Below are 22,546 nucleotides of genomic sequence, written 5' to 3' on the forward strand. Positions count from 1 at the left end.
CTGGGGGTCTGTGGTGATGGACTGGGGTAGGTGTGCAGGAACCCCCGGGCCACTTGTCGTAAAGACCAGCCCTGGGGATACCCTGGCTCCTGCCTGGCCAGAGCTCCCTCCTACACGCGGCAGCCTGGGATAGAGGGGCTAATGCGTCGCCTTCTTCACGGAGTGCTCTGTGGTGAGGGAACTGGGAAGACGAGGTGGGGCTGGGGGTTACAGAGGTCTTATCACTCTCCACCCCAGCTGGGGCTCTGCGGCCCTGCCTCCTTGAAGAGGCCTTCCTGGGTGACAGCTAGAGCTCTCCAGGGCTGGCCTAACTGTGCTGGGGGCCGGGCTAAGATTTGCTCAGGGAACTCAGAGGGAATAACAATGGCAGAAAGAGGAACTGGGCCTGGCAGCCAGGAGGCTAGGTGCAAAGTCCTCTCGAGAACCTGACACTCACAGCCCTGATCACCACCTGTCCAGCCCACTGAGAGCACTGACCATCTAGCCCCTTCACTGGGCATTCACTGTACCCGCTTTGCATGCTCACCTCTCCTGCACGGACGCTGTGGCTCCCTAACTATTCTGTGAGTTCTATGGTAGGGATCCAATAACAGCCTGCCCTTTGGACCTGGTTCTAGAGCTGAGGACTGAAACACAGCCACTGGGTGAGGGGCTGAACCAGGATGCCAGGGTTCTGTCCTCTGGACCACGCACGATCGGCAGGGTCACCTCTGCCTTTCGGCTAGCTCGAGTTCCCAGCAGCTTCGTCTGGGCTCTCTCCTCAACAGCAATGATGCCCTGAGCTTTTGCAGGCCAACGGGCATGGGTTTCATTTTGTTTTGCAATTCTGATCTCTTGGTATGGCTTCCTGGAATATATGTTAAGAGGGATTCTGAAGTATCAATATAGTTTAATGAGAAAGTGCTGACATCCGCTAGCAATGCATGCCTTGGGCACAGGATAGGCAAGGGCAGTACATGTTCCATATCTTTGCCTCTTCTGTGATAATACTGTGCTTTCCAAAATGCTTTACCAGGTGTTATTACTTCTTTGGTTCCTACTCCTCCCCACCCCTCCCCTGGAAAACCCTGGAAGGTTTTATTGTCCCATTTAATGCATAGGGAAACTGAGGTTCCAAAAGGTTTGTGTCTTGTCACAGTTGAATGCGGAACTGGGACTGAAGCCTGGGTCTCCTGCTTCCCAGGTCTGCGCTCCTTCCTCTGCACTGAAGCGAGTGGCATCACAGGCCAGGACTTGGACTTGCTCACAGTACATACCGGGCCCTGGGGGATGAACCTGTGCCCACAAGCCCGTGGTTCTACTCCTTCCACATCAGTCTTTTCACTCCCCTTCCTGCCTGGCAGCCCTGAAACCACAGGACTCCTGGTGGGCATGGCGGCCCGTGCACCCCACTTGCTTGCGGGAGGGGAATGGGGAAGGGAGAAACTCATCTATCTGCAGAGCCCCAGGGTCTCTTGGAGGAACTGAACCAGTTGCATATGTAGCATTTGAGCAGCTGCAGAACACTCTCAAGAAGCAGGGCTACAGGAAGGGTCTGAATTTAGTCATTGCTGGGCCAGAGAAGGCCGGCTTACTTGGTGTGCAGCACAGGGAAGGGGCCGGGCTGGGGTTTCCTGAGCTTGAGCCAGGGGAAGCGGGCTTCACAAACAGCAGCAGGGTCCAAGTTTAATCAACAGAGGAGCCTCGGCTCTAAAAACATGAGGTGAGCTGCCAAGAGCAGCACCCCCTGCGCACAGACTTTCGTGGGGCTGTTGCTGGCGGCTCTTGTACCAGAAGCGGCTGGTGGGAGATTTTCTGTCTTTCTGCCTGGACAGGTGTCTTCTGCAGGCCCCCACCAGCCTGAGAAGCCAGGGCTGGTTATCTGGGATTGCTAACCTCTGGCTGTGATTCGCACGGCAGGGAGGCCCCCCTCGAGAACCTCCGTCTCCCCATCCCCCTGCCAAGGTACCTCTGTGCCTGGGGCTCAGCTCCTGACCTCCCAGTTGCCTTCCGTCCTTCCTCCCTGGGCCCAGCCCTTCCTCTTGCAGGGGTCTCCTGACGGCCACTTGGACCCCTCCCCCAAGCCTGCCCTCCCTGTCTGTGGCCTGGAGTGAGGCAGAGGGCCGAGGCTGTACTACGACTTCCCCTGCTGGGCGCACACCATTGTGTGACAGGCCTAGGCTGGCCCGGATGCCCCTCGCAGCACAGCTGTTCTGAGCTCTGGGTGATACGGGGCTGAGAGCTGGGTGGGGATGGCCTGGGCTACTTGCAGGAATGTTCTGCTCTCAGGAAACTGTGGGGGAGGGGACCCTAGGGAGAAAAGAAGAGATGGGAGGCCTCGGATATAGGATTTCTCTTGGTTTTAGGGAGACTTTGTAGTCTATCCCGCTGCTTAGAAAGCCTCATCCTTTAAGACATGATGCAAATGCCTTGTCCAGAACCTTCCCTAGCTCCTGGCTCTGACCTCCTAGCATTCTATCACATCCTAGAGTGTCAACTCTCTGTTATGTGTCCCCTTCCCCCACTAACTGTAGGCTCCTTGAGGGCAGATCTGTGTCCAACTCATTTCTGACTTCCTGGCCTCTAGCACAGGCCTGGCACATACTTGGTGTTGAATGAATGAATGAATAACTCTTACTTGCCCTTGTCTAACAGGAAGGCTGGTCCTGTGCCAGTGAGGGCTTGCTTGAACCAGGCAGGTACTTGTAGGTGGGAACAAGAGGACGGCGTGTGACGTCTCTGGACAGACGTATGCACCCCTATTAAACCACGGTGACCTTTCTTGGAACCTCGAGATGGCTGGTCTGAGGCTTCTCAGGGCTCTGGCTGGTCTAGAAGACGCTGGAGTGATCCTACCTCCTCAACACTCAGCCAGTGAAATCTGCCCAGTAGCAGACAAGGTCCCTCCTCTGGTCCCCTCTGGCTCGGGGGCACTCATGACCCCAGAGTGTTCACTGCCCAGAAGTAACAGCCTGGCCAGTGGCAGCAAACCTTCAAGGGTCCAGCACTCCTCGGAGACAAACGCCAATCATGGAGGGGCACTGGCTGTAGGGCCCTGGCTTAGCGGGGCCAGGAGGGAGTGGAGGGGGCACTTGGGAAAGTACTGGGACCGGCCCCTGGGGCCTGCCACAGACAGAATGTGGTGAGGATATGTAGGTACAGAGCCCTGCTCTGGGCGCTGAATGCTGCCACGGGTCTAGACCACCTGCAGCTCCCTGGACCCACCCCGGATTATCACTTGCTCTTAGGCTTTTGCTCAGGTCGATGTCCAGTTCCAGGATATGATTTCCCCCTTTGCTGTGCTAACTGTGACTGACTGACAAGACAGCCCAGGTATCACCTGCCCCGGGAAGTCTTCCTCGAGGCCTTCTCAGTGCCCCATCTGCACCTTGGCCCTGCACAGGGATGTCCTCATGGCCTTCCTTACTCAGCTGCACTTCATCGTGGCAGGACCCGCACTGCCTTCACCTCTGTATCTCTGGGGCCTGGCACATAGAAGGTATTCAGGGAACACTGGCTGAATGAATAAATGAATACATGAACAAATATGGTCCAGTGCTAAGTTCTCAACAACGCCCCTGTGGTCCCTGTAATTCTTCACTGTGGTGTCACCACAGTGACACCACAAAAATCAAATAAAAGTGATCTTTTCCCATCATGAAGAAGCAGAAAAAAAATGGAAAGGATGGATACTTTTTTTTTTTTTTGCGGTACGCGGGCCTCTCACTGTTGTGGCCTCTCCCGTTGCGGAGCACAGGCTCCGGACGTGCAGGCTCGGCGGCCACGGCTCACGGGCCCAGCCGCTCCGCGGCACGTGGGATCCTCCCAGACCGGGGCACGAACCCGCGTCCCCTGCCTCAGCAGGCGGACTCTCAACCACTGCGCCACCAGGGAAGCCCAAGGATGGATACTTTTTGACTTAAAAGTTTTCTCCTTTAAATGTTTTTCCAGTTGGTACCTGATGCTGTTTGTCTGTGTTATTATAGTACAGCCCAGGAACCATATCCACACATATACATATACCCAATTCCTGATCTTGGTCATCCTGAAGTTGTTTTCTTGGAGCAGAGTCGGTGATGACCAAGATGAGGAAGGTAGACAAAGGGAGACTGCATTTCTCACCACCCAACTTCCCACACTCTTACCAGGGAGCTGGAACAGGCCAAGACCTGCTTCAAGGAGGGCCAGAATGTCAGCGGCCCGCGTGTGAGAAGGCAGTGTTCACAGGTCTCCACCAGGCTAGGGTGGATCTCTAAGGAGAGTTTGGTCAACAGATGAAACTTCTGGCCATGGGGACTAGTCCCAAGTTCTGCAGGGACTGCTTGGGGAGTGGCCCACCATTCAGGGTGGCTAAATGTGGCTAGGGTGATTTCACATTTCTCTAATTCTCATTTCTTCTGGGGACCAAAAGGAAACCAGATGTTGCCTCCCGAACTCAGGGTCTTAGAATATTATGGGTCTCACCATCTGCCTCCCTGGAAAACTCTAGGACTATGTGTTATAGAGGAGGGTGGGGAGTGGGGGTAAGAGTGGTGTGTTCACTGGCCTAGGTCAGGATGAAAAAGAGCAGCATGGCGGATGCTATGAGTTGCCCACCTCTTCTTCACTAACAGAGCCCTGCTTTTATTTGAGGCAGTGTTATATGTGGCCCCCAAGTAATTAGCCAAAGGGCAGAGGTGGCTTGCATAGCTCTTTATTATTTTTTGTCATTTCCTGCCTTGAACTCTGACATGATGGCTGGAGCTATAGCAGCCATCTTGCAACCATGAAGGAAAGGCCGAGAAACGTTAGCTCTGACATCACTGAGCATGAAATCAACGTTTGTAATTCTCTCTGGGATTGTTGTTATGCGAGAAAAATGCATTCTCATTTATTTACGAATCCATAGTTAAGTTTCTGTTACTTGTAGTCAAACACATCTGTAAATGCTATTGGAGAGATGAGCAAGAAGATGATTCACTCTGAAGCTAGGTGCAGGCAGGGAGGGGTTATGTCAAAACTGAGTCCCTCCATGTCGCCACAATAAACGATACCCCTGTCCTCCTCTCAGTTAGTTACATGTGCTCTGTAAATGTGTCTCCGTTTGGCCCACTGGGTATGACTGGCTGAAGTGATTAGTATTATCCTGGGCTTTTCAGAATGTGGTTTTCTGGGATTGACCCCATTCCACCATCCTCCCCAGAGTCACTCCAGATAAAAAGCCCCGCCCAGGCCTGCTCTGATCCCACAGTCCACAGTGCCACTGCCAAAGGAGAGGACCGGGTCCAAGAGTCACCTTTTGGGGGCAGAAGGATAGAGCTGAGGCCTCATTTACAATCAGGGTCCCTAGGGTAGACAGATTATACAAATGTCCCCAATCCTTACACCTCCCTGTATCTATACTCTTTGCAACATGACTTTGCAGTTCATTCCTTCAAAAGAGAGAGTTTATCTCCCCATATTTTGAACCTGGACTGGCCTTGTGACTTGCTTTGGCAAACAGAGTGTGGCAGAAATAACCCTGTTCCAGTTCCAAGCCTGGGCCTTGAGAGGCCTTGCATGCTCTGCTCTTTCCCCCGGACCTTTTCTGGCTCCATGAGAACCAGCACTGACCAGCCTTCTGAAAGGGGACAGACAGGTGCCCTGTTATCCCAGGGCACCTGTTGCCCTGTTATCCCAACTGTTATACCAGTTGCCCTGTTATCCCAACTGATGGGCAGCCAACCCCCAAAAGAACAGCCATCCAACCGACACACAGCTGCCCATGCACACATGTGGGAGCCCAGCTGACAGCAGAAGAACCACCCCGCTAAGCCAGGTCTCAATTGCCAGCCTGCAGAATTGGAGCTAAGTCAATGGTTGTTTTATGCCTCTCTGTTTGGTTTATAATGCAGGGTCATTGTGGCGATAGGTAGCTGATACACTCCTCTTCCTCGAGGTTTACCAAGCGCTTCCACAGACAAGAGCTAACTCAATTCCCCAAACACCACCTATGCAGGAGATATTATCTCTCTTTCACAGATGACAAAACCAGTATTCAGAGAGGTTCTGACTTGCTCACAATCACGAAGCCAGCTTACAGTAGACATCGTCATCCCCCAGCCCATCACCCCACACAGCGGCGTCACCATCCAGCCCTGCAGGCCCCGCCTCCTTCTGCAACTTTGTGGACCCTGCACATTGCCTTGGGCAGTGGCCCTACCCATTCACGCATCAGACTGGACCACGGACGTCAGCGCTTTCTGACCCTGATGTGTTGCCACAGCGTGTCACACCAACGTGATGCAGGGGAAGAGGCCAGAGGGCACCTTTTCCCATTTGGCACAGAGGCCCCACAGGTACACGGCACAGCTTGGCAGGCGGAGTGGGGGCTGGCCAGGCCCTGAGGTTCAGGCTTAATCTGTACCATCCCATAGAGCTGCACTGGGCAAGCAAACACGGCTAAATAGAGGCTGCGTGGCTGCAGAGGTGGGTGAACCGACACCCTAGCTTGGCACACACTGGCCCTCCATAAATACTTGTAGACTGATGGACCCAAGACGCGATAAAGGAGTTGTGGAGGACTCATCGGCGCGTGGCATTCCACTCCCACCCATCTCGTCCCTGTCACACAGAAGGCGGAGCTGCCCCTCCCCCACCCTTCTCTCCCCGAGGCCACGCCCCATCACTCACCGACAGGGTAGGGGTGCCCTCGTCCTCCACGGTGACCACCAGGTGGTAGAAGCTCTGGCGCTCACGGTCGGGTGGTGCAGGCCGCGTGGCAATCTCGCCACTGATGCGGTCCATGCGGAAGGTCATGTCCTCATTGCCCCCAGTGATGTAGTAGGACAGGACGCTGTTGATCCCGATGTCACGGTCAGTGGCTCTCACCTGGACCACAGCGGTACCCCCGCCCACATTCTGGGGGGAGAGCAGGAAAGCGGTCATTCCAGATTCAAGGCCTTTGGGGCAAAGTCTAGCTCCTGTTCCTGAGAGCCCAAGGGCTGCACCTGGACCTCTAGAAAGTTCTGCTCTGACTACCCTGGGGCAACGAGGAGGAAGATAAAGATGACGGTGCCGAACATTCGGTGGGTATCTGCTACATGCCGGGGGCCTGAGTGAACGCATCAAATCCTCTCCATAATGCGACAGATTAGGCCAACTCCATTCACAGATGAGAAAACTGAGGCGCCAGACGGAATGCGTGCAAATCACACAGCCAGTCAGTGGGACAGCCAGGGTCTGAATTGAGGGAGGCCTTCATGAATGTCCAACCGGGCATGACACCCAGCAGTGCCTGGGCAAAAATTCTCCTGACATGACTCAATCTTACTATGAGTAAAAAATGAGCTGTTTTTACAGATACTGGAAACAAACTTATGGTTGCCAAAGGGGAAATGTGGGGTAACGGATAAATCAGGAACTTGGGATTAACATGTACACACTACTCTATATAAGCTAGATAATCAACAAGGACCTACTGTATAGCACAGGGTCTCAATATCCTGTGATAACCTATATAAGAAACTGAAAAAGAATGAATACATGTATAACTGAATCACTTTGCTGTACACCTGAAACTAACACAACATTGCAAATCAACTATATTCCAATACCATTTTTAAAAAATGAGCTGTTTTATTTAAAAGCAGCTCTCCCAGGGTAAACCTCAGTTTCCTGTTGATGGTGAAAGGCCACTTTCTTCTTCCCCTCTCCTTTCCATCCGAACCACAAAAAGTTACCACATTCCAGGACCTGGCCTAGGTGTTAGGGATAGAATCATGAATGAGTAAGCCAAGACCCCATCTCTGTGATCTGACAAACCATGGATCAGGCAGATAATTATGCTTTTTTTTTTTTTTTTTTTTGGCCACACCACGTGGGATCTTAGTTCCCCAAGCAGGGATTGAACCTGCGCCCCCTGCAGTGGAAGCGTGGCGTCCTAACCACTGGACCGCCAGGGGAGTCCCCAGGCAGATATTTAAACAGGTGCTTCACGGTCGGCTCACACCCACTGTCCACTCCAGACGTCCAGCTATATGGGCACCAGAGCCACCCTCACCTCGTTGACGCTGACATTGTATCCAAAGGGGCTCTCGATCACCGGGGGGTTGTCATTGACATCCAGGATGGTCACCTGCAGGATGTGGTCCTTCTTCCGTGGAGGGGTGCCACGGTCGGATGCCACAACCTGTGAGGAGGGGGATGACTGGAGTCAGGGCTAAAAGGATCAGCAATATGGAGTCCAAATGGGCTGCCTGTTCAGTGGGTGTGGGGGGGACTGAGAGGCAAGAGAGACTTGCTGGCCCATCCCTGCCCCCTGCCCCCTGGGGTCTCCCCAAGGCCTTCACCTTCTGCTCCATGCTGCAAACAACCGTTGCCCAATACTTGTCTGTTTGGTAACCGTCCTTTGCAATCTGACTCTGATTTGCACGGTCTTTACCTCCCCATCCTGCTGCTGACTGTGACCCTGGGCCTGCAACCAGACCCAGGGCTCCTGCCTTTGGCTTCAAGGCCTCTGTTCCATGCACTCAGACCTGGTCTCTGGCCAATAGAGGAACAGTCTCAAATAATCTTTTGGGCAATGAGCTGAAGTCCTAACCATAGCCTGAGCCTGTCCCTAGGAGCCCTGATGTTTCCTGGAGGCCTGTAGAAAGTGTTCTAGAGCTCAGACGCCTGCAGAAGCATGGCCCTGGGGTCCCCAGAGACCCCTCAGGAAACACGGTAGCCTCAGCAATTCAGCAACAGTGGTGGTCTTCGTTATTCCTCACCTCAGCAGAGGAAGCCAGGTTTTTCTGCCCATTACACAAGAGGGGAAACTGAGGCCCAGACAGAGTAAACAACCTGCCCAAGGTCACACTGTGTCTGTGGAGGAGTCGCTCTATCAGCTGCCAGGCTTTCTCTCCTGGCTCTGGCAGCAGGCACAGACACCTTTGCTGTTTCCTGCTCTGGGTCCAGAAACCCCTTCCAGGATGCCCTTTCCAGGTCAGCCTCACTCACGCTCTTGGTCCTAAGGGGTTCTGCCTGCCCACGGCACTTGGTGACAGCAGGAAGCTGAAAGCCAGGGCGTGCTGATGGGCTGAGCTCTCTTGGGATGGAAGGCAGTTGGCGCTCACCTTGAGGATGTAGTGGTCCAGCTCTTCTCTGTCCAGGGGTGTGGCCACAAACACTTCGCCAATGGAGTCGTTGGTGGTGATGATCTCAAAGGCCCCGGCAATGTTGCCAGAGGCCAGGGAGAAGACCACCTGTAAGGGAAGAGAGAGGATGAGGGGCGAGGGGTGAAGAAGCGGGGAGGACCAGCAGCTGGCCAGGCCAGGGAGCACCCCCCCCGCCCACCTGAGCCCTCTGCTCAGCCTGGGAGAGTGAGAAGAATGCGTTTTATTCAGAAGTGCTTACATCCTTCAAAATGAGGGTGGCAGGTCCACAGAGCGGGCGCAGGGCCTATGACAGGCTAGGGGTGGGGGGGATGCGAGCATACTGGCCTGGGGCCAGGTGCGAGTCCCACATGAGATTTCCCAGGGCAGGGAAGCACTGAGCCCCCCTGCAGGGAGCAGGCGCGGCCCTGGTGTCACATGGGCTCTGTTCGGCTCTCACAGCGACCCTGTCAAAGGGAGCTGTTCTCTTCAGCTCAGAGAGGAGGCTCAGGAACAAGAAGTCACTGGCAAGGTCACACAGCTTGCAAGGGCCCAAGAGAACAAGGATTTGAACCCATAGGCTTCCAACTCCAGAGCCAGCATCTCTTGGTCCCCTAGAGGTGTGCAAGCATTTAAAAACCAGTGGAGGGCTTCCCTGGTGGTGCAGTGGTTGAGAGGCCGCCTGCCGATGCGGGGGACGGGGGTTCGTGCCCCAGTCTGGGAGGGTCCCGCGTGCCGCGGAGCGGCTGGGCCCGTGAGCCATGGCCGCTGAGCCTGCGCGGCCGGAGCCTGTGCTCCGCAACGGGAGAGGCCACAGCAGTGAGAGGCCCGTGTACCGCAAAATAAATAAATAAATAAATAAAAACCAGTGGAAACCTCCTGAAACACACCTCAATTTGTAGGACAGATCAAAGTGGTGTGAAGACTGGTGTGCTCTGTCACCCCTCTTCCTTGTGCTCAGGGGGTGCCCAAACCTGCTGTGGTGGGGAGCATTTCTTGCCAGGGGAAAGGGAGGGGGCCCTGAGAAGCAGGGGGAGGAGTGTGATCTCTTGGGGCCCTGGGTCCTCGTGGGGAGGGCCGGCCCAGGGCTGGCACACAGGGGTGAGATGCTGTGTGGTTCATGGATGAGGTGACCAAGGAGTCACTGGGGAAATTAAACCCCCTCTGTGCTCAGCCTGCCACGGGGACTGAGCCGTGGCCAGCCTTGGGCCTCGTGTTCCCTGGACACAGGCAGGGCTGACAGCTTGCACAGCTCTGTCTCCTTCCCTGGACCATGGACTGCGGTGAGGGCAGGGCGGACCTGCTCAGGGCCCGGCAGAGCCTGGATGACTCTGCTTCCTGCTCAGGGAGGGGATGGCTTTGGAGGTCCCCTCCGGCTGAGGGGCTGTGGGAGCCCCTACTGACAGGGCAGATCTGGACTATCTCACTTGGTGCCCACCTGCCCGTTGCTGCCGGCGTCGGGGTCCCGGGCCTTGACAATGGCCACGCGCTGGCCCACGGGGCAGTCCTCGGGCACACTGACGGCCGAGTCGGACGTGACGTCGAACCGGGGGCTGTTGTCATTCTCGTCCAGCACAGTGATGTAGACCTGCGTGTGAACATGGCCAGAGACCTCCCACCTTCTTCCCCTCCCTGACCCCAAACACAGGGTCCCGCTGTGGGCCCAGTAGGGACCGGACCTCCAATCAGTTCCAGAAGGTCAGCAAGCTTTCAGAGCCTGCCTAGGCCAACCTGACTTTACACGGAGGCCCTGAACGCATTTCTTCTGGAAGTCTGGTGGGGGAGGGCTGCACACACTCAAGTGCTGGGGCCTGCTGGGGGGACTCAGAGGTGGTGGGGCCTTGGAGAACCGGAAGGCATGGGCCCTGGCTAAAGGAAACGGAGGCTACTCGGCTCCAGATCCGTGAGGGTGTGTCAGCCTGGCACGGGCAGAGCTTCCTGTTTTTCAAAAGGAACTAGGAATCCAGATTTTTATGTGGAATTAGGTGGTGATAGTAAAAAAAAATTTTTTTTGTGGGCCAGCTAAAACACATCTGGCAACCAGATATTGCCCAAAGGCCTCTTCACTTTCACCTTTAGATCAGAGGAAAGGAAACAGGGCTCAGGAGCAGGAGAGGGGTCACAAGGTGGCTTGGTGGTCCCAGTGGGGAGAGGGCAGATGGGGAAGAGAGGGGAATTTCCAACTACCAGATAAAAACAGGGAACATGCAAGTTGCACGCGAAGAACACATTGTTTTGTGTCTGCAGCTCAGGCTTCTCCTGCAGGGTTTGAATAGCAAGCCTGGAGAGAAGGCCTGGCTGGGGGTGCAGCTTCCAGCCCATGGATGGCCATGGGCCACACAGCCAGAGTCGTAGGTACCCCTCGGGTTCACTGATGAGGGGATTGCAGTGTGGGGGGAGGGGAGGAGGCTCAGGTTCTAGCAATCCCAAGCCAGGCTTTCTCCCACCACCCTGCTCCAGGCCAGATCCCATCCTCTCCTTCCCCAGGCCTGGGGCTCCGGGGCTCCCAGGCCTACCTGCCTCCTGGTGTGCACAGGACTCCATGGGGAGCCTGTGGAACCTCACCACGACTCAGAGAAAATTCCACTTCATCCCCCCTCCTTCCTAATCAGGACTATCCCCTTCTCAGTTCTAGCCACGCTTCCATATTTCAGGCAGCTGTCAGAACTGTAGGCAACAAACCCAGGCTTCACAGCAGGACCAGCTTTACCACTTACTAGCTGTGTGATTTGGCAAAAGTTATTCAACCTCTCTGATTTTCCATTTCCTCAGATGAAAGTAGGAACGAGAACACCTACAGAATCAGGAGGCTGGAAGGAATAAATGAGCCAACAAATGTGGTCCTTGTCCTGCTTCTGGCCTGACAGACAGGCAGGATCTCACCGGCCAAGACGCTGCCCACCCATCATAAATTTTGGTCAGGGAGTTCTGTGGAGTCCCGGAGCCCCAGTCTGCTCACCCGTGAAATGGGCATAATAATGTCTACCACCCTGTTCTCAGGAAGAAAACAAACAAGCCCCCCGCAATCTGATCCCTCCCAAACTCTCTCACTCTGGTCAAGGCCTTGTTGGGACTCCGCATGCTTCCTCCCACCACAGGGCCTCTGCACCTGCTGTTCCCTCTGCCTGAAATGCTCTTCCTTCTCTACTGTGTAAACTCCTATGCTTTCTGAGGAGCTCAGCTTGAGTCACTTCCTCCGGGAAGCCCTCCTTGATTTCCCCGACGCCTTGTTATCCACTCTCTCGTGGCATATATTTATTGGTGTGGTAGTTTGATCAGTGTCTTTCCCCTACTCTATCTGATGCCTGTGAAGGCAGAAGCCACGTCTGATTTTGGTTTCCCATTGTATGTACCCTGAGCCCAACCCAGAGCCTGGCACGCAGTAGGTGCTCCCTCCACATTTGCTGCTCTGATGAGGTATTCCCAACAGTGGGGAGTCTGCATCAGTGAGTGCGTTAGGAAGGCAGGTACCAAGATCTACGGGAATGAGCTATGGGCCTTTGTCCCCACCCAGGGTCTCAGGGCCCAAATCTCCCTCCCTGATCCCCCAAAAGCCCGGGGGTGTTACTCAGAGCTCCTATGGCTCTGAGTAACCCCCCAGCCGCCCCCGCCCAGCCTGCCCCTTCTGCTGCCTCCCCACCCCTCTCAGGGCCATGGGGGCTGCTGGCGCTGAGGAGGAATCAGGTGTAGGTGAGCTGTGGTTTGGGGGTTCCGGCCTCGCAGAGGAAATGGTGGTGCCTTTAAAAGGCCCCTCAGCTTGCCTCCACCCTGGCACCTCCAACAAGTTTGGGACTGACAGGGCTGGTGTATCTGGGGCAGTGGCCCCTGGGAGCCTCTGAGAGGAAGCCAGGGCAGAACAAAGGGGGGTGGGTCCTGCTTCCTGGAAGAGGGTGAAGGGACTGGGGCAATACAGGGGCCCACGGAGGAGTGTGTGTTCTGAAACGCCCTCGCCAGCCCCAGCACAGGAAGTGGCTGCCTGGTCCACGGGGGGCTTCGGCAGCCTGGGGAGGGACGGCCCTACTGCTCACCAGGCTCTACCTGGCCTCAAGCCCCCGACTCCGCACGACAGGGGCGAGGGGAGACTGGGCCCATTTTATGGACGAGGCTGTCGAGGCTTGCGAGAGGGCTCCACTTAACCCCCTGAGCCTTAGACCCTCTGGTGGGGAAGACCAGGAGCCTCGCCACGAGCTGTGGGACACAGGGCACGTGCCCACCATCTACCACCGGAGGGCCCTGCTCACTGGCTGCCCTCAGGGACCCGGGGGGGTCGAGGGGAGCTGTGGGGGCTCACTGCTGCTCGCTCACCCCCGGCTCGCCCCGTGGATGGAGGGGCCTTTTGGGTACGGCCAAGCCACAACCAGGGCCACTGGAGCCGGCACCTTGAGGGAGCCATGGGGCACAGGATGCCAAGCAGCTGCATTTGGCTCTTAGCCTGGACACCGGGTTGGTCTATCCCTTCCGGCTAAGGTGAAAAGGACTCAGCAGGGGTGAAAACGTGGCTGTAACCAAGGCTGATGATGAGCTGGACACCCATGTGGTCTACAGATGGCCTCAGACCTGCCTGGCTGGGGCCCAAGCCGAATCGATGGTTAAATGTTCTCATTATCGCTGCAGGATTCCACCCCATGACCCGCCCCTGGGGCCCACCTTCATATCCACCCCCAGCCTGAGGTCACCACTTCTCTACCCTTCTAGGAGTCTTGTCTGCACCTCTGACCTCAGCAGTCAACCTCCCCGAAGTTCACAAGGTCTCTGTGCCTTTACTTAGAGCCCTCAAGGGCAGTGACTCACACCATATGCCCACTGCTGCCCTTGCCCACACTCCCCTGGCCCTGGCGCCCCACTTCACACGACTACTGTAACATACTCCTAACACTGACCCCAAGAGAGGGAAGGGGGCCCCCTTACAGACCCCGCTCCCATCACCCCTCCTAGTTTACAAAGGCTTCCTATCGGCCAGCTCCGTCACATCCTCTGAGGAAGGCAGGGCAGTTGGTATGATACCCACTTTAGACCCGAGGAAAGGAAGCACAGAGAGGTTGAGCAATTAGCCTTGTCACACAGCCGCTGAGGAGTAGAGCTGGGATGAGGCCTCAGTGTTCCCTCCATTGTGTGTTCCACACACTCCTTGTTAGTGCAGTGCCCACCCCAGGACCCACTGGGGGGGGGGGCTAGACAGGACAAGGAGGGCAGAGGGGACAGAGCTGGACGTGGAGTTCGTGCTCGGGAGGGGCCTGGGCTCAGGTGTGAGAGTGGATGGGTGGGGGAGTTTGGGAGGGGTCTGAGCAGGGACCAGCTGCAGTCCTGTCCATGTGCCCTCTCCCCCAGGAGAGGCAGGAAGGCCCAGTGCCACACAGCGTCCAAGCCAGCACTGGCCACAGACAACTCACAGGGGAGGGCACCAGGCCATGGGCTACTCACCTTCTGTAGGCAGAGGCGGCAGGAGGTGGCCAAGGGAGAGAAAAGGCAAAGATGCAGACGGTTAGCAGTCCCAGCTCTTCCAGCCCCACTCCAAGCAGTCGTCTGTGGAGGACGCCACCCCTCCCCCCACCTGAGGTCTCAGCCCTGCCCAGGCTGCCCGGGAAGGTGTGGCATGGACGGCTGCAGTGCCGTTCCTGGGCTACCTAAACCCTCACCCACTGCCTGCCTGCATGCTGGGTGGCTGGTGAAGATGTCAGTTTGGGGGAACTTGGAGCGGTGACAGGCTGTACCCGTGGGGCTCTCGGCCGGGGATCCGCTCACCACAGTGGAGTCCACCTTGGGGCCGCCATCGTCTGCCACCACCGTCAAGGTGTAGAAGTCGCTTTTCTCCCGGTCCACCAGGCCGTTGACGGTGATCACACCCTGCAGGGAGGGGGTCAGATGGGCAGTGACATCGTATCCCAAGCAGTCCTGTGCCCTGGCCAAACTAGACTCCTTGCCAACCCGGGACATTCTGTCCACTTTCCCACCTTCACATTACTCCCTCTGCTGGCATAACTTCTCCGTGAAGCTCTGTCCGCTGAAATCCTACTTCTCTCTCAATCCCACTCGGATATTACCTCTTCCATGCAGGCTTCCCGCTTCCCCACCCAGGTACGATCGCTCTCTTTATTTGGGCCCCGAAGGCGCTCCATTACACCTCTATTGTAGATCTTTTCATCTCTTCCCTTGTGATGCTCTGACCTGCATCCTTGATTATTCCCACTTCTACTCCTAGCCTGAGAGCTCTCTGAGGGCTGCAAAGGGTCTTGTTCATCTCTGTGTCCCCAGCATGCCCCGGAACAAGGTGGGGCACATTGTAGCAATTATTACTGTGCTTATTTTCAATGAAGAGATTCTGAGAGAAAACACACTAACGCAAAGATGGAGGAGTAAGATCCAGGCAGTAGATAAGACATCGCTGCACCAGACACCTAACGAAGACTACTAGCTACTGCAGTGAGGCATGAAATTTGTATCTGAGCCACGGTACAAAGGGAAACACCATGACTCGCACAGCTTTCGTTATCTAGTAACAAGAAGACAGCAGGTTGCCTGTCTATAAACTTTACCTTATCCCTGCATATTAAAGGGATGTATTACGGGGATGTTTATGACAAAGAAGAGTGCTGGGCATAGAGAAGGAGCTCAATGAATGCTGGTTAGCTTTACAGGAATTGAGCTTCCTGCCCTCAGAGAGAACCCTTGCTGTGCCATCCCTCACCGTGATGGAATCTATCTTGAAGAGGGCTTTGGCCTGGGCGCTGGTGTAGGCATCAAAGCGGTAGGTGATCTGGTTGATGTTGTCAATGGAGTAGGCCTGGACCCGCACGATCTCGGTGCCCAGTGCCAGGTTCTCCAAGATGGCAACCTCGTAGGAGGCGTTGGCGAATTGCACGGCTTCGTCCAGCTCGTTGAGCAGAGTGATGTAGACAGTGCAGAAGCCCTGGTTGAAGGGCGGTGCCTGGTCGGTGGCGGACACGTTCATCAGGTAGCTGGTCTTGGTCTCGTAGTCCAGGTAATCCACGGTGATGATAAGCCCCGTGCTCTCATCAATCTCGAACTTGCCCTCCGCGCCGGACAGGATGCGGTACTTCACCAGGCCACCATCCCCTACAGGAGGGCACAAGAGGCTATGCAGTCCCGGGTGGGGGTGGGCTGCCTTGTGGCTTTACAAGCTGCCCCAGCACACCCACTGCTGTCCCAGAGGGACAGGGTGAGAGGCCTTGGCTCACCTACCCGGCGTGCACCACCCCCCGCCTCTGGGTCCGATCGTCCCAAGAGAAACTGTCAAGGACGGGGTCAAGGTTAAGGACGGCAAGGCCCAGCACACACTGGTGACGCCCTCTGGGGCCTGGCCTTGAGATGAGAGATATGCCAGAGCGGGTTGGTTCTGCTCCTGGAGCTGTAAAATTCAAGCTCGAGCACCTCCCTTGGGTATCTGCACAAGGAGAGGGTGGGGAAATTAGGGATCCCTTGTAGTGGAGGCTTTGATTTAGAAAGCGTTCGACCGGGGCAGCATCCTCAGAAGTGGCTAAGCCTTCATCTGGTCCCTACAGCCAAAGGGTTCCAGTGCCAGGGTCACCTTTCTCTGTTCTCCCCACTCCCTCCACCCCCAATTCCTGTGCCTTGGAATACACGCTTCAACCAGGAGCTACAGTTGGGATTCCTTAGCTGAAGTCCACATACTTCAAAGAGAATGATTATAAAATCACTCAGGAAATCCCAGACTTCCTTGAAATTATTTGCAGAACTCTGGGCATGCATTCTTGCTGGGAAGGGACCCATAGCTTTCACTAGTTTCTCAGACAGATTCCTGACCCAGAAAATGTCTTGAACCATTAGCCTCCAGCCATGTACGTGATCTGAACTGTATAAAGGTGCCATTTATTAAGGGAGCACAGTCGCTCGGGAGTTTTCAGGCCTCTTTCTCCCTCTGCTCCATCCCGTGCTCCAGGTGAGCTGGGGGTGCTGACAGGGGCTGGGGTGGGAGCCACCAGAGCAGCTGACATGAAAGAAGGGCAGGAGCTGGGAAATGAGAAGCACAGGAAGGAGGTTTTCTCTGGCTGTATCCCTGGCCTGCGGCACAGGCCCAGACAGCCAGGCACTGTGAAGAGGCCCACAGTGACCTGGTCATCTTTCTCCTTCATTTTGTGCTGCTAACGGTAGCCACCTCTAGGGCTCGGGGCCTTCGGCGAGGTCCGGGCTGCCTTCAGGGATGGCCACAGCCCTGTAGAACAGGACGCTGCCTCTTGGGAAATGTGTGTGTGCCAGGCCCTGGGCTGCGCTGGCTGGAGGAGCAGGCCTCAGCCAGCTTTTGGACAAGTCCTTTATCCCCCCCAGCCCTGCCTAGCCCTTAGCCAAAGGTTAGCCAGGAGCTGCCAGGTTCTGGGACGACAAATCCGGACTTCCCAAGCTTGTGACCTCTCCTCTCTCTGCCCAGAAATCAGAGCAACTCCCCATGACTCCCATCCTCCTGGGACTGGGAATCTGGTGGGGATGCCACCAAGACTGTCCCATGAGCCCCTCCCCACCTGGGAGCCACTCAGTGGGGGAGCCGAGGCATCCTGAGGATGACAGGCCCTGCGGGAGAGGGAGGCATGAGCTGGGGCGGGTCACTCTGGGGAATGGACTCCCCGGCTTCCTCCTGCCAGCCTCACCAGTGTCTCGGTCCGTGGCTCGGACGACGATGACCGACGTGCCGATGCCTGCCGTCTCGCGAAGCTCCAGGCGGCTGTACTGCTGCTGCGTGAACACTGGGGCCTCGTCGTTGACATCCTCCACGTACACTATCACCTGCACGAGCCGGGCCAGGGATGAAAGGTCGGGGGGGTGGGGGTGGGGTTGGGCAAGACCAGGGCTGCACCCACCCGAGCCTGCGTGTCTGGTCACTGCTCTCCTGGGCCAGCTGTGAGCTCCCTACGGAGGGCCTAGGGCTGTCCGGTTGGTCACCATGTTCCCCCACCCTGCACAGTACCTGGCGCATGGCAGGTGCTTAAATGTCATGTTAGAGAACAAACTTTGTCTTGCTCTTGGCTCTGCTGCAAATCCTGTGGGAACCTGTGGCTAACTAGTGAAACTTGGGCCGTCCAATTTCTCAGCTATGAAACGGGTAACATCAATTTAACAGTTCACGCCCTGTCCTACTCCTAGGATGATTATGAAGACAAAATGAGCCAGGGTCTTGCAAAAGCGCCTGAAAAGTTTAAAGGGACCCCATTCAACTATCAAGATACATCTGGGAGAACAGAAATGAAAACGTTAAGTATGGCGGTAGCAGAGGACGTTGGTGCTCAGACTACTCTAGATTCTCCTGTGCTTTCTCTGGTGCTCTCACTGCCAGCGGCCAGAACTGTGGTTCTTTGTTGGGGACTAACCCCAGCCCCCGCTGCTGCCGGAGCCAGAGACACCCAGAGAGCCGGAGGTGCCTGGGAATTACGTCCCACACTGGCTAAGGCAGCCCTTAGCCACTGACTGACGGGGCAGCTGAGATGACTCTCTCCAGGGCTCCCTGTGGGACTGAGTCACAGTTTCCTGTGTTCCACTTTGCTGGCTGCCTCTCCTTCCTGGGTCCCAAGCCCCTTCCGGCTTTTCCTGGGAACACTTCCTATACTTCCCACTCATCACTTTCACACCAATCCTTGTCTCAGGATTTGCTTCTGCAGACCCTGCCCAAGACAGTGGCTATGTCTGAATTGTGGAATTATGCATAATTTTCATCACTGCTTATTTACATTTTCTAATTTCTCTTTAATGAACATGTATGTCTTACACAACAACAAAAAACAGTTCAAAAGATGTTTATGGAGAGAGATGTTATAGCTAGAGATCAGCACCCCACCCTTCTTTCTGTGCACCTCCATCCGCCCCCCCCCCCCCCCCAACACAGGAGCATGGGAGGGTCTGGTCCAGGTATGAGCAGGACCAGGGCTATGTCTAGAAGGATCAGTGTGGTGGGGAGGGGAGTTATAGGCAGAGACCAGAGAGTGGTGGCACTCAAGGAGGCCCAGGGCTCCTGCCTCTTTTCCCAGATGAGGGAACAGAGGCCCAAAGATGGGGGGACTTGCCCGAGGCCTCATGGTCACCGAGAGCTGGAAAGAGAGTGGGGCTTCTCCTGCTTCCGGGTCTAGCAACCTTACCACTCTTCACTATATCCTGGGGATGAGCTGGCCCCGAAACAGGAGAGATACCCTACTTCCAGTCTAGAAGAGCCAGGGCCAGCAGGAACTGGTCAGCAGAGCAGGTGGGGAGTCAGGGGCAATCACGTGCCGTGGATTTCACAGGTGTGGTCACCAGCACTGATGGTGGCGCGAGGCCTCGTCTGAGAGCACACATATTTGGTTTCTGATCTGATCACTCCTCTCAGATCAGCCCCAGCTTCTCTTCCAGGGTTAGCTGGGAATCAGCTGGACAGAAGGGAAGGGGCTTCTGTTGGTATAAGTAGAAATGGTGCCCTGAGCAGTGGAGAACTGTGAGGTGAGTGGGGTGGCAGAGCCAGCGGGGAGGAGACGTTTATGGGGGTTAAGGTTTCTCTACTTCCCTGCTCTTGGGGCCCGTGTAGCCCTGCTATGTCATCGAATTTTCATGTCCAGACACCCAGAACCCACTATGCAAACTAGCGTGCCTACTTCAGAGCACAGCTGCTCACAAGCCAGAACCTTCTAAGTCTGGCTTCACCAAGAACTTGGCTGGGGAGATCCTGGGTGGGGCGGGTGGGTGTTGGGGGGATTTGCATGGATGAACTTCAGGAACTCTCCTGCCGTAAACAGAAGCTGCCCATCCATCTTTTGAAACTGTGACCCTTCCCCTTCCCAAGTCTGCTTGTCCAAATGGCCTTGACTCCAAGGGTGGCGGGGAAAACACAGAGCTAGTCTGACAGCGCAATAAACAGAGGGAGGTGGCATGGAGCCTGGGTGTGGCCCTCCATGAGACTGGCTGCATGCCACTGTCCTCTAACCGGTCTCAGCCTTGTTTTTAGCAGCAGAGACAGGAGGTAAAATGCTGTGTGGTTTGCAAACCTGAGAGACACAGATGTACAGGAAACAGCCAGGTCTGCCAAGTTCTTGCTGAGCAGCAAGGCTCAGCGACTGAGCTGCCGGGCTCCCTGGGTTCCCAGCCCCACTCTCTGTCCAACGCTGTGCCACGCAAAGGCGACGAGGCAGGAGATGTGTGTGCGTGTGCACCTGCGCGGTGTGCGCGTGAGGCCCCGGTCTCTACGAGGACCGTTTCACTTCACACTCCCTGGCCCCTCATCTGTGCTGTCCTGGTCTCTGAAGCAGGAACAGGAGAATATGGATTGTCCCTACAAGCCAGGTCTGCTGCTGCTGGGAAAATGAGTCCAGGGAGTCCCTATACTGTCTTCAGGAGGGTCCCCAGCTTTCCTGGGGCTCAGGGGTGTGGGAGCTGGCTACTGTAAGGGCCATCAAGTCCTGGCCCTAGGGCCAGCGACCAAATTCCCACCTTAAAAATGACTCTTTGGGGATAAGGCAGCAGTGGCCTCTGTGCTCTGGAACCTTCCGTGAGGCAGCGTAGTACCGTGGTTAAGAGAACAGCCCTGAGCTGACTGCCTGGGTGTGAAGGTTGGCTCTGTCTACCCTTACTGCCATGGGACTCTAAACACATTGGCGAAGCCCTCCTTGCCTCAGTCTCCTCATCTATAAAATGGGTATAATAACAGTGCCTACCTCATGGGGTTTTTATGAGGCTTAAATGAGTTCAATAAGTAATTCACGTGCTGATTTAATATCTCGCAGTCATGCAGGTGAGCGTGGCTGTGTGGAGCTGCCCTGGTGCACATTCGGGTAACTGTCTCACCCTCAGTCACCAGGGCCCTGGAATCAAGCAGTCCCAAGGTATAAATACCCGAGGGATCTGACCCCCTCAGCCATCTCCATCTGGGAAGACCTCACTTAGAGGGGCAGCCTAAAAGGACCCAGGTTTCCCTTCCCATCTCCTCCTGGGGCAGAGCTGCGGGGGCAACATCAGAAGACGGGCCAACGCTGAGTCACCCGCTCCCCAGCACCTCCTTCGTGATGGTGACCCGAGGCAGGCTTCTGTTCACTGTTTCCAGCCTGAGGGAAACAGTGGGGCAGAGATGGGGCGATAAGAGGAGCTGATTCAGCCCCACTCAGCTCTGGGTGAAAGTCCCTGCTTGCTCCCCACCCCGTCTTTTCCCATCTTCCTCCTACTCTTCACCTCTAGGGTCTGACTCACTTTCCATCTGGTTAAGGGGAAGGGGCTGTGAGCTGCTGAGTGTGCAGTGGGGGCAGGATGGGGGTGACTTGAAGGTATCTCATTCATCTCAGTCATCCCCTTGTTACAGGGCAGGAGAGTACATCAACCAGCCCAGCCGGCGGAATATCTGGGTGCGTATTTTTGACCATTCGGGAAGATTAAGGTCGATTTGATTTTAGCTCCATAGTGGAGAGGCCCGAGGTGAGTGAGGGTGGGCAGAAACGAATATATCTGCTGGGGCAGTTGGGAGCGCTGACTGGAATATCTGGGGGACACTTCCAATGGAAAGAACACCGAACTTGGACCCAAAGACCTGGGCTCAAGTCCTGGTTCTATCACGAGTGACTTTTCTGTGCCTCAGTCTCCTCATTTGGAAAATGAAGTTGGCAACAGCTACAGCTCCAAGATCACGTATGTGAGATTTCCTTGGCCCACCCTAAAGAGCCGTGTGGATGCAGAGGGTTAGTATAGTAAGGACACCTCATCCCTTAGGATAGACATCAGTATCACTGATCCCTTTCTACATCTGAAGAAACTGAGGCTTAGAGCAAAAGGACACGTCCAAGATCCCAGGCTCCCCCACCGTACCTGAGCTCCAGGCGTCATGTGGCGCCTAAACTGGGGTGGCCCTGCCCCCACCGGGTTCCACCTGGTGGCCAGCTCTGGCCCACCTGAGGCCTTGGCCCAGCCCTGAGGTCGGCGCTGAACAGGGCGCAGGGCTTCACCGAGAGCTGTCCCCGTGTGCATCCCCACCACCCACACGCCCAGCCCGAGCGCCCCCCGCCTCACCCTGATGGAGCTCCGCATGGGGCCCAGGTCGTGGTTGTAGGCCTCCACTATAAGAACGTGGGACGAGTTCCGCTCCCGGTCCAGGGGCCGCGGCCCTCGCATGAGAAGCCCACTGCTGACATGGATCCAGAAGTTGTTGCCATGGTTACCTGCGTGGAGGGATAGATGATAAGCATGGGCTCTGCCCCGGAGTAGGATGCTTGTGGGATCGTGGTGGTGGTGGGAGAGAAGCTGGGGAGCCCAGACCCACAGAATGCAGACCCTGCCTCGAGGTCTTAGGAGCTTGGCTGAAGCCTGAAGTGGCAAAGAAGCCTCTGCCTGATGCTGCCCTGGCCTAGCAGGATTTGAGGGACGGGGCAGAAGCTCACTCTGTGACCCCTATGGAAGGCGTGCATGTCCCCTGAGACTCCCATACCCAGCGGTGTCAGTAGATTCAATATTTCAGAGGACTCTGAGGCATTACAAAGAAAGGAACCCAAATCTAATTCTCT

General features: G+C 55.8%; 1 protein-coding gene across 2 annotated transcripts in view; it reads right to left on the reverse strand.

The window, feature by feature from the left end:
• Window positions 1-22,546, reverse strand: part of CDH23 (cadherin related 23) — a 393,201-nt gene that overhangs the window by 64,142 nt on the left and 306,513 nt on the right. For both annotated transcript variants that reach the window (XM_067710644.1, XM_067710641.1), the window contains 8 exons: window positions 22,056-22,204; window positions 17,693-17,828; window positions 15,757-16,145; window positions 14,814-14,915; window positions 10,510-10,659; window positions 9,054-9,182; window positions 8,000-8,128; window positions 6,631-6,858 (listed from right to left, as the gene is read on the reverse strand). In XM_067710644.1, the coding sequence (XP_067566745.1) occupies window positions 6,631-6,858; window positions 8,000-8,128; window positions 9,054-9,182; window positions 10,510-10,659; window positions 14,814-14,915; window positions 15,757-16,145; window positions 17,693-17,828; window positions 22,056-22,204 (1,412 nt within the window). The remainder of the gene's footprint in view (window positions 1-6,630; window positions 6,859-7,999; window positions 8,129-9,053; window positions 9,183-10,509; window positions 10,660-14,813; window positions 14,916-15,756; window positions 16,146-17,692; window positions 17,829-22,055; window positions 22,205-22,546) is intronic.

The sequence above is a fragment of the Pseudorca crassidens genome, chromosome 16 (assembly GCF_039906515.1).
Source record: "Pseudorca crassidens isolate mPseCra1 chromosome 16, mPseCra1.hap1, whole genome shotgun sequence".
Lineage (NCBI taxonomy): Eukaryota > Metazoa > Chordata > Mammalia > Artiodactyla > Delphinidae > Pseudorca > Pseudorca crassidens.